The following is a 12,178-nucleotide window of genomic DNA, read 5'->3' on the forward strand; positions in this document are numbered from 1 at the left end:
ATTCGACAGAGATCAAAAGTAGGCAGAGAGAGAGAGAGAGAGAGAGAGAGAGAGGAGGAAACAGGCTCCCCGCTGAGCAGAGAGCCTGATGCCAGACTCGATCCCAGGACCCGGGATCATGACCTGAGCCAAAGTCAGAGGCTTTAACCCACTGAGCCACCAGGTGCCCCCCCCCCTTTTTTTTTAAAGATTTTATTTATTTATTGACACAAAGAAACACAGCAAGAGAGGGAACAGAAGCAGAGGGAGAAGGGGAAGCAGGCTTCCTGCCAAGCAGGTAGCCTGATGCGGGGCTCGATCCCAAAACCCTGGGATCATGACCTAAGCTCAAGGCAGATGGTTAACGACAGAGCCACCCAGGTGCCCCAGTAATAGTCTTGTTTAAGAATAAAAGTCCTGGGGGCGCCAGGCTCTCTGCTCAGCAGGGAGCCTGTTTCCCCTCTCTCTCTGCCTACTTGTGATCTCTGTCAAATAAATAAACAAAATCTAAAAAAAGATGCTGAAAAATATTTTTAAAAAAGAATAAAAGTCTTAATAGTCAATAATAAAAAGATAATAGAATTTTTATTTTTAGAAAAATTTTTTAAAGATTTTTATTTTATTTCTTTGATGGACAGAGATCACAGGTAGGCAGAGAGGCAGGCAGAAAGAGAGAGGGAAACAGGCTCCCTGCTGAGCTGAGAACCTGATGCAGGGCTGGATCCCAGGACCCTGAGATTATGACCTGAGCTGAAGGCAGAGGCTTAACCCACTGAGCCTCCCAGGCGCCCCGAATTTTTATTTTTTTTAAAGATTTTATTTATTTATTTATTTTAGGTAGAGAGCAAGGGTAGGAGCAAAAGGAGAGGGGAGGGGAGTGGGAAAGAATCTCAAGCCGACTCCGCACGAAGCACAGGGGCTGATCCCACAACCCTGAGTTCGTGACCTGAGCCGAAACTAGGAGTCAGATGCTTAACCAAATGAGCCCCCAGGTGCCCCAACAATAAAATTTTTAAATGGGCAAAAGATTTAAATAGACATTGTTCCAAAGAAGATAAATGGCTAATAAGCTCATGAAAAGATGTTCAGTATCATTGGTCATTAGTGAAATGCAAATCAATACCAAAATGAGATATCACTTCACATCCCCGTTGGATGGTTCTAATAAAAAAATAAAATAGACAGTAACAGGTGTTAGGATGTGGAGAAATTGGAATTCTTCTACATTCCTGGGAGGAATATAAAATGGTACAGTTGCTTTGGGAAATAGTTTGGCAGTTCCTCAATAAATTAAACATAGAATTATGTGACCCAGCAATTTCACTTCTAGCTCTATCCTCAAAAGAACAAAGTATATGGTCAAACAAAAACTTTTATGTGGATATTCACAGTCAACCAGAACATTTGAGAAACAACCCAAATGTCAACCAACTGATGAATTAATAAGCAAAATGTGGTCTATCCCTACAACAAAATCCTGAAAAGCCTTAGAAAGAAAGAAGTGCCGATACACACTACCACGTGGACGAACCTTGAAAACATTATGTGCAGCGAAAGAGCAGAGACACAACCATGTACTGCGTGATTGCATTTATACGAACTTCCCAGGGGAAGGAGGAATTGCTTGGGAGTCGGGGAGGGGGGTGGGCAGAATCTTACTCTTTGAGATGATGGAAATGTTCAGGAATTAAAGAGGGTGGTGTTCGCATACATTGTGAATTGTGCGCCTAAAAATGGTCAGTGTTAGGTTACTTAGTTTTATGAATGTAAGTATCAATACTAAAAAAAGAGTATAAAATTTTTTAAAAAGAACACCAATTTCTTTTTGATTTTATCTATTTATGTATTTAATTGTTGTGGTGGTGCCATAGTGGAAGCCCAAGATGTGGGAGTATCTTTAAAAAAAATTTTTTTTTAAACATTTTATTTATTTATTTGACAGACAGAGGTCACAAGTAGGCAGAGAGGCAGGCAGAGAGAGAAGCAGGCTCCCCGCTGAGCAGAGAGCCTGATGTGGAGCTCGATCCCAGAACCCTGGGACCATGACCTGAGCTGAAGGCAGAGGCTTAACCCACTGAGCCACCAAGGTGCCCCTATGCAAGAAGTTTTTAGCTTTGATTGACTAATGAAATTATTCTACTTCATATGAATAGCAGCTGTAATCGAAATAAAATAGGAATTAATTTGCTTTGCATAATCCTATTCAGACTCTCTGTAGCATATCTGAGTGTCATCCAGACATTCTGTAAAGCTTTCATTAGGTCTTTATGAAAGTCGAAGTCCGTTGGTTCTCTTCCTGCCTTATTTATTTATTTATTTATTTATTTATTTATTTATTTATTTTACTTGTTTTTTTAACATAGTTTCCACACCCAGCACGGGGCTTGAACTCATGACCTCAGGATCAAGATTCGCATGCTTTACTGACTGAGCCAGTCAGGTGCCCCTCTTCATGCCTTCCCGATCACATTGTAACCTCTGGGCTCCCCTACCATCCTGTGCATATACCTGTCTTTTTTTTTTTTTTTTAAATATTTTATTTATTTATTTGACAGACAGAGATCATAGGTAGGCAGAGAGACAGGCACAGAGAGAAGGGGGAAGCAGGCTCCCCGCTGAGCAGAGAGCCCGACGGGGGGCTTGATCCCAGGACCCTGAGATCATGACCTGAGTGAAGGCAGAGGCTTAACCCACTGAGCCACCCAGGGACCCCCTGTGTATATACCTGTCTTAAAGCTTTCTGTATCCTATTGAAATTAGTTATTCATACGTCAGTTTTCAAATCTAGATGGTGAATTTTTTACGAACAAAAATCGAGTCTCATCTCATTCTTGTAATGCTGGTGCCTAACCTGGTGCCAATAACAGGCAATAAGCACATGCTGGGTCCTATTAAACTAAACTGCTAAGTGTGAAAACCAGGACTGGCATTATTTATCTTTATTACTTTGGCATGAAGTGTCTTCCTAGAGAGAGAAGGACGAGCCCTGCATTTCTGGCTTCCCTCTGGCCACTGCTCTCACATAATTTTAAAGTGGAGCTGTCCTTGTGGAGCTGAAAGACTCCATCAACTAACCATTTCCTATGAAATCGAGTCCATATTTCTTACCTCTCTGTCAGGTTTCCCAGAATCCCTTTCCCAACTGAACTTTCTATTCTTCGTGTGCACTACTCAAACTGGGTTACTTACTGTTCCCCTCTTTTATATTTCTGTGCTTTTGCTGGTGGTGTGTTTTGTACATGGGCTTTCGGCATGGAACCTGACCCGTCCTTCAGATACCTAAAATGTTCCAGGAAGCTCTGTCATTTCCCTGCCTGCTGCAGTCCTCACCGAAAGAAGTCAGCACCTTCCCATCTCAACTCTCTTTTCCCCCCATCTCAACTCTTACTAGCACTTGTACGGTAGGATAGCATTGCCTAAATGATCAGTTCCTTGAGAGCAAGGTGCTTGCCTTTGTTTTCTCTGCTGTTTTGCATTACCACTTCAAATATAAATACATTGAGTTAAATATAAAAATCAAATTTTGGTTTTTTAGTTTCAAGGAAACTGGTCCGAGGACCATGTTGTTAAAAATTCTTCCTCTGCAGTGGTCTACAGGTAAATGCTTCAATCAGAAACTTTTTTATGGGCGCCTGGGTGGCTCAGTGGGTTAAGCCGCTGCCTTCGGCTCAGGTCATGATCTCAGGGTCCTGGGATCGAGTCCCGCATCGGGCTCTCTGCTCGGCAGGGAGCCTGCTTCCTCCTCTCTCTCTCTCTGCCTGCCTCTCTGTCTACTTGTAATCTCTCTCTGTCAAATAAATAAATAAAATCTTAAAAAAAAACAAACTTTTTTTTTTAATTTTATTTTTTATTTATTTCTAGAACTTCAGTTTAGGAAAGAATTTTTTTCCAGATTTATATTTGTTTTATTTTTTTAAATGTTTATTTATTTGAGAGAGAGAGAGAGAGTGCACACACAAGCAGGAGGGCCCAAGGGAGAAGGACAGAATCTCAAGCAGACTCTGTGCTGAGTGTGGAGCCCGATGCCCAATGGGACCAAGCCCACCGCCATGAGATCATGACCTGAACTGAAACCAAGAGTCAGACACTTATATATATGCATTTATCAGTCAGAGAGAGAGAGAGCACAAGCAGGGGGAGCAACAGAGGGAAAAGCAGGCTCCCCACTGAGCAGGGAGCCTGACGTGGAACTTGATCACAGAACCCCGGGATCATGACCTTGGCCGAAAGCAGCTGCTTAACGGACTGAGCCACCCAGGCATGTCAGATTTACATTTATTTAAATGTATTTACCATTCTTTATATTGACTCTCCTCCTTCTTTTCTAGGGTACTGTCTTTAACCTTGAATCAGAGGAGGAGGAGTACCCTGGAATTGTTGCAGAAGATAGCAATGACATTTATATCCTGCCCAGTGACAACTCTGGACAAGTCAGTCCTCCAGAGTCTCCTACTGTGACCACTTCCTGGCAGTCAGAGAGCTTACCTGTTTCACTGTCAGCCAGCCAGAGTTGGCACACAGAAAGCCTCCCAGTGTCCCTAGGTCCTGAGTCCTGGCAGCAGATTGCAATGGATCCTGAAGAAGTCAAAAGCTTAGATAGCAATGGGGCTGGAGAGAAGAGTGAGAACAACTCTTCTAATTCTGACATTGTGCATGTGGAGAAAGAAGAAATTCCTGAAGGCGTGGAAGAGGCTGCCATGGCACCCATCATCTTGCCAACCAAGGAGCTGCGGGAGGTGCTCCCCGAAGCACCAGCTCCCTTGCTTCCACATATCACTGCCACTTCCTTGCTGGAGATGAGGGAGCCTGACACAGAAGGGATGACAGTGGAGAAAGTCAGCCCTGCTACATCTTTGTTCGTGGAACTTGAAGAAGAGAGCTTAATGAAGACAAAAGCAGCAGTGGTTGAGGCTGTTGAACAGGAAGCTGAGGTGATACCCACCCTGGAACCCACAGCAACACTGCTGAGTGAAGAGGAGAAGCATGTGAGGAGGGAGCGTCTTCAAGAAGGCCCCTCCCCTGCTGAAGAGAAGGCCAGCCCCCTGTTTGAGGGCAAGTCTATACTGCTGTTTGGAGGGGCCGCCGCCATTGCCATCCTGGCTGTAGCAGTGGGGGTAGCACTGGCTCTGAGAAAGAAATAGATTTTTCAGAAAAGAAAGAAGACATAAAAGATGTAAGGTTTTAGCTATACTGACTGAATTTGAACCACCAACAGCTGATTTGGACATTTGTGGAACACTCTGGGGTAATGGGGGACTTCTGCTCAACAAGGCAGTGATGGATCCGCACAGTAGGGCTTCAGGGGGAGGGCAATCACGCTTGTCTGACTGTAAGCTCCAAGGGCCTTGACTTCTGCGAAATTCGGCATCTTATGCGTCAAGCACTCCCTCTAGAACAGGGTTTCTCAGCCTTGGCATTAATGACATCGTGATTAATTCCTTGTTGTAGGAGGCTGTCCTGTGCGCTCTAGGATTGTTTAGCAGCGTCCCTAGCCTCTAACCACTAAATGCAAGTAGCACCCTTCCGCCAGTTGTGATAACCAGAAATGTTTCCTGACATTGCCAAATGTCCCCTGGGGGCAAAATTGTTCCCGTGAAGAGCCATAGCTCTACAGGGAAACGGTTAATTTTGGAGAATCTGGGATAAAAGTTCCCAGGCAAGAGGGCTTGGCTGTGGGCTCTTCAGCTGCTGATTTGTTCCTGCCCTTGGAATTTCATCTTTCCTGATGAACATGCTATGTTTTGCAGCCATTCCTTTGTGGCTCTTCTTTTCTTCCCCACCTTCTTAGTCCTGTAGCGGGAGGGTGCTCTCCCTTTATGTCTCAGCTGCCTCTCAGGTACTGCACTGCTCCTCTTCACCCCAGGTTCTTTATAAGGCCCCATGGGAGAGTGCTTGCTCTGGGCCCACTAAGTCCCTGATGCTTCCTACAGCTCCACCTTGTAAAGATGTTGCCTTTAGTCATCTTAAAAAAAACACAAATATAAAAGAGACCTAGGGTTCCCTGCCTGTGAATGCAAGGACAAGTAACTGGTTAGAGAGCAGTATATGTCTGATTTACAAGCAGGATGACTTAGATGGCCTATCGAGGTCTCTTCTGGCCCTTTTATATATGGCCACCCTATGGAGCTTATGGTTACTTGCTGGCAGCATCTCTGTTGCTAGATGGTTACAGTCTTTACTCTGGGCTCTGTGTTTTCCCTTTATCTGGCCTGTCTTCTTACTGGTCAGCTAGCTTCTCTGCGGTCTCTTGCCGTGTGATAAAGATTTTGTACTTGGTCTTACAGACCAATTGAATGATAACTCTTATTAAATACAGAAAGTCTCCCTAAATACTACTGAAATAAAAAGTAGCAAAAGAGAAGCTTGAATTTCTTGAGGCTACCCTTGAGATTCTAATTTGGCTTTCACAGATCAAGAATAAGACTTCTTCCCTGAACTCTTTACGGTCCAAATGCCAGAGTGATAAACCAAAATGATTCTAATCAGTATGTGTTAGTTGAGAATCAGCATAACTTTCTTGCATCTGGCCAATCCCATCCCTAAAGGAGGGTGGGACTGTGTCTTTTCATGCGGGAGGATCAGTGTCACTATGCAGGACACACAAGCTTGGTACAGGTCATCTCAGATTTATCTTAGTAAATGTAACAAATTACTTTTTAGATCCTGAAATTTGTAATAAAATTACTTTACTATCCTGATCACCAAAACTTACGTTTTAAATGTGCTTTCTTTTTTAAATTTATATTCTAAAATGAAATCTTCTCCTTAAAGCAATATTATGTCAAAATTGGTTGAGGAAAGGTCTGAAGTGTGTTTGTCTGTTCAGCTTTATTATGCAGTGTTGTCTTTTTTTTTTTTTTAGATTTTATTGGTTTATTTGACACAGAAAGAGAGATCACAAGTAGGCAGAGAGGCAGGCAGAGAGAGGGGGGTGGAAGCAGGCTCCCTGCCGAGCAGAGAGCCCAATGTAGGGATCTATCCCAGGACCCTGGGATCATGTCCCCAGCCGAAGGCAGAGGCTTTAACCCACTGAGCCACCCAGGCACCCCTGCAGTATGTCTTTATGTTCTGAGTTTTCATGTCTTAGAGAGTAATTTTCTTAAGGGTTTTGGTGCACTTTGATTAGAGTAGCTAGAGGTGGGGGGGGAATGCAATTAATTTGGGAAAAGATGGTTTTCCTTGGACTCTGACAGTTGGCTCTGACATTGGGTTACTCTGTATTCTAATTGCTACTTTTGTGTTTGCATAGGGTAAGAGCAAACTGGTGAGTTATCTTGATTTTTTTTTTTCTCTTTCATAATAAAATGTTTTCCCTCCAGTGTTCACACTTTTAAACTCTGGACCCTCAAACCCATCCTCAAACCCTCAGACACATTAAAGTACTAGTAGAAGCCAGGTTTATTTTGGAGCTACTAAAAGGTGATCTGTGGCTAAGGATGTTTGAGTGTGTGTTCTCCACAAAAGGAGCCTAAGATGTGTGACAGGATGCTGCCACGCCCCGATTGTCTCCCCATCTGTTGAATATTAACCCAAAGTGATCTGGCCCATTGTATCTTCCTGACTACTGGTTAATATTCTTTTCCAGTGGCTTTCTCTAGAGGAGATCAATGTCATTTCCTGAGTAATAGGACACGTTAGTGTCCCCATTCCTTCTTCACTTCCTTACCCTCTGCCTCTGGCAGTGTAAGGGAAATACCCTGATAAGGGCTGCTTCTTACAGCAGCTCCCATTTTTTGCTATGAAAAAAAAAATTCTCAACCTCCCATTTCCCTCTTTTTGGTGGGGTTGGTCGTAGGCCATTTCTTCTCCCCCTCCTAACTTATATTACATCTGAATCTAAGGTAAAAGGCAGATTCAGAATAAATCCAACTTGTTTATTTACAGAGCTCGAAAGTGGAATTAAAAAATCATTTATCATTCCTCATTCTTTGAACTATTCAGAAAAAGTTTGTGTAAGTCCTCTAGAATTCTTCTTAATTGCTTTATTGAATGTAATGACTTCTGAAAACTTGGCAAAAAGCCAGTGAAGATTTTTTGAGAAAAAATAACAGAATTAAAGAATTCTATTTTATTCTTTCTGTATTAAGATAATAATTCTGGGCCCAAAGAAATCAGTATCTACAGTGTGCCTTAGGGGGACTCTTGCAATCATCACTGTTCTCTAGCAAGCTTTCTAGAAACCGAAAAGCAACTGAAGTGGAAAAGCCATCTAGTTCATACACGGACCACTTGATACCTTCTGTTGCTTGCATTTCTGTACCATCTCTGCTGTCAAATGCAGCTGCTCCCTGGGTTTGTCCTGGGGGAATTAACAGGGGTTTTTTGAACCACAGCTACCATTAATTTCTTGTGGAAATTAATGTCCACAGCCTTTGTGCTAATTCTCTCTAATAATAATACAAAGTAATGTTCCTTGCTTTTTTTCCCTAAAGGCATGATGTGGACAAGTGTTACAGAATTTTGAAATTATTTTAAGAGATGCTTTACAGAAATAAAAAGGTATTCTAGGTAAGATTTTGTCCTTTCTTTTAATTTCTGAGGTCTTTTTGCACAAATTTATCAAAGAACTTGAGGTGGTGATCATGTTTCATAGAGAGCCTGTTGACTATTTGGTTACTTATAGAAACAGTTTCTGGCCTCTGACCCAGTTTCTTCACAGGCATGACAGTAGTCCCCTTGTCTGCAGCTTCATTTCCCGTGGCTCGGTTACACGCAGGCGCTACGGTCCGGAAGCAGAGATCCTCTTTCTGATGTATCCTCAGGTCAGTAGTAGCCTAATGCCTCGTCACAGTGCCTGGTCATTCGCCTCCTTTCATCTCATTGCATAGGCCCATTAGCATCTTATGCCAGGACAAGAGTGAGTATCAGTGCAGTAAGATACTCTGAGGGAGAGACCACATTCGCATAACTCATTACAGTGTATTATTACAATTGTTCTATTTTATTGTTTTACTCTCTACTGTGCCTAATTTATAAATTAAACTTTACCACAGGGATGGACATATAGGAAAAATCATATATAGGGCTCAGGACGACCTGCAGTTTCAGGCATCCACCACCGAGGATGAGGGGGTGCTACCCTACTCAGCAACACGGTACGGGAAGTTTTCTTAAATGGAGGAATGAGATCTGCCGTTAGTGATCACCTCCTCCTGTTTTACCATTCATCATTAGGAGGTTCAGCTGTGAGTTGGGTTTGAGTTTAGGATACCTATTTTTTCTGTATTATCCTTTTCCTTAAAAAATGTGGGTCCTTTTAATAAATATTGGAACACTTAATTTGCCAGGGGTTGCTCTAGAGCGCCGTCACATACCTTAGTCTATCTTCACAGTTGGAATTCTATTCATATTCCTTCTCCCCAGTTTACAGAGTGAGGAAACCTCAGAGTTTAATGACTTTTCAAAGGTCTTCTAGCATAGGAGAGGCAAAGGCGAGGGTGTGAATTATTTCTGACTCCAAGTCTAGTGCTTTTCTTGGTTTTTACCATTTTTGTGACCTGTCAAGCAGGGCTGCTAGGTTCCTGACAAATGGTTGTGCCAGTCCTACACTGCACTAGGGCAGCCAACCGCATCAGACTGAAGGGAGACTTTTCTTGATTTGTACAATGGTTAACATATGGGTTAGTCCTAAGTACTGAGCATGTTTGAAGTTTATGTCCAGGGTTATTCCCAACTTCTGATTATACCAGGTATTTTCCCCTTAAATACTGAAGGAGATGCCTTCCGGCTACAGAATTAGCAGTTACTGCTGATACAGATCTTTTGTTAGCTTTTTCAGCTAACATGTCAGATAGTACATCTTTCTGCTCATCAACAAGCGTAAACCAGTCTGACACGGGAATCTTCCAGTGATTTGAAGGCAGCACCTTGACACTTTCTCTCCCTTCATCTGTTCCTTCTTTTCCTTTTCTCCTGCCTATGCCAGGAACTGTGAAGTGGGGGATACCTCTGAGCATTGCTTGGCCTCTCAACACCCAAGAGGTCAGCAGCTTGAGAGAGCTGGCCAGGCACATCTTGCTCAGAAGCTGACAGTAGGGGACTTTCCAGTGAAAAATCTTCTGTTCTATTCCACAGCACACTAGGGAATGTAAAGTTAATAGTAGCCTTGGCTATAGAACACATATTTCTTAAAATTTAGCCACTATTTCTTAGTTACCTCATATACACAGCTCCATAGAGTGGAAATGGTCAGTCATTTAACTAAAGTAATATAGCATGTCTTCCTTTTATTTACAGAAGACTATTTAGCCTCTGCCTGGCTTGCCATGTTCCTGTGAATTGAAACCAATAGGGTTCTCTACATGTCTATGTTTACATTGCAATAGCTCTAGCCAGGCAGTTGCTCCAGTCGTAAGCTCAGGTTGGAAATGTTCTCAGGGATATTTGCAAGGCCTTGTAATAAGTTAAAAAGCAACAGCTGGCTTAAGGTGATCCCTGCCCCCTTCTCAGCTTAAGGGAAATTATGTAGTAATCTTGCTCAGTGAGTGCTCTTTGCACCACTAGGAGAAATTGGCTAATCGGTGTATTATTATGAACAAAAGTTCTGACATTTTACTATGTTCCAGGAATAAAAGGAAGTTGCAGTACAATCTTTGCTATTTCAGAGTCCGGAATAACCTGGTTCCTGATTTCTAGCTAGATAATCGTATTACATAGATTGGTCCTTGGCCAGCACCAAAGGAAAAGATAGAATTTTTTTTTTCCTAGATCTGTGTTTTTCCTGCTATCCTACCTAGTCTTCCATTTCTCTTTTTCTTCATATTAAAAGTGCCTCTTCCTACCTCGTTCCTTGACTGAGTTCAATGTATTCTTGGTTCTAATGCTCTCATCTCCTCAAAATTACTGGAATTAAATGGTAATTTTGTTAATTTACCTAAGCATTTCACATAATTGCACGTATTTCCTTTTTCTGTATGAATTTCCATTAGCTCTCCTCATTCACAGCTCTGGTTTGCTCCATTTATGTGGGTTATTCTGGATCCTTTTCCCTCCCGGCCTTTTGGCCAGTCAACTCTTCATCAGGGGAAAGGAACAAAATTCTTATCTATGAATTGTGCTTTGTTAGACACAGTGTGTTGGGGAGAACACATTGGAAGTTAAAATAAAGTGAGATCTGAAGATAACTGATGGACTCCTCTTTCTATTCATATGGTAACCTTATGCCCTGACATCGGAGGGATCATTTCAGAAAATCTTGTGGTCTTCGTAAGTACCCACTTACTTGCTTTGCCCTCGGGTTCTGAAAACATGATCATAACATCCAAAGGACACTCCCTTTTCAGGTTCCCAGTGAGCAATGAAATTGCGGAAATAATAGCAGGCTTTGGCGCTGTGACTCTTTAAGGCAGCCCTGAGCATCTCCGCAGTTCTGGATCCTGTCTGGTGAGATCAGGAATGATTGGACCTTCTGATCAGATGAATAGTCCATCTGATTTTCAAATACGCCAAGCATCTCCTGGAGAAGAAAGTTGTTTCTCTTTAACCAAGGAATTTCCATCACTTAATTCAAATATTTAAAAGACAGGATGAAACATCTCAATTAAAATTTTCTATCCAAGAGGATTATTTTCCCAGTGTAAAATCCACCAACTTCCAGGATATGCCTGAGTCATTGTGGCTGAGATGTGCCCAAGACTGGACCACTTGTTTTTGATACAATGGACTCTTCATATGCTAGCTTGGGGACAAAAGGTGATAATTTTGCTTTATGGGCTGAAAAACTCTAACTTGGCCTGGGGAAAAAAAAAAAAAGTACACCAAGAAGTGTGTATAAACTGAATTAAAATGGTGGCCTGTTAATTTAAGCAAAAACAATGGTAGGTGAAGGTGTTATGAAAAGTTGTACTACGACAGAGTCTGGGATGATTTGTTTTAGAGCCCTTTTCCCTTAGCATTGACTCTTGGTATTTAAGTTGTTCCTTTTGGAAGAAAGTATCTCTCCCTAGTGAGAATCTGAACACTTTGATACATGTATGGATGAGTATGTATGTGTGATCTGATTTGTTTCCCTCATACATCCTTAAAAAAATTTTTTTTTCACTCCAAAACATTCATAACAGCGTTATTAGAAGATTGATTTCCAAATGGTGGCCTTCATACTGCGCAGCTTTTAGTATTTGCTACACATCGTAGATAACCAGGTTGCAACCCAGCCCTGGTGTGGTATGCATTTAATGCTGAACAGTGCAGTCATTTTCTT

General features: G+C 42.2%; 1 protein-coding gene across 5 annotated transcripts in view; it reads left to right on the plus strand.

Moving 5' to 3' along the window:
* The window catches only part of BCL2L13 (BCL2 like 13), an 84,212-nt gene extending 77,526 nt beyond the window's left edge, over positions 1-6,686 (plus strand). For all 5 annotated transcript variants that reach the window (XM_044227267.1, XM_044227268.1, XM_044227271.1 and 2 more), the window contains one exon: positions 4,308-6,686. In XM_044227267.1, the coding sequence (XP_044083202.1) occupies positions 4,308-5,120 (813 nt within the window). In that variant the 3' untranslated portion in view covers positions 5,121-6,686. The remainder of the gene's footprint in view (positions 1-4,307) is intronic.
* Positions 6,687-12,178: the final 5,492 nt, after the last annotated feature.

The sequence above is a fragment of the Neovison vison genome, chromosome 12, assembly GCF_020171115.1.
Source record: "Neovison vison isolate M4711 chromosome 12, ASM_NN_V1, whole genome shotgun sequence".
Taxonomy (NCBI): Eukaryota; Metazoa; Chordata; class Mammalia; order Carnivora; family Mustelidae; genus Neogale; species Neogale vison.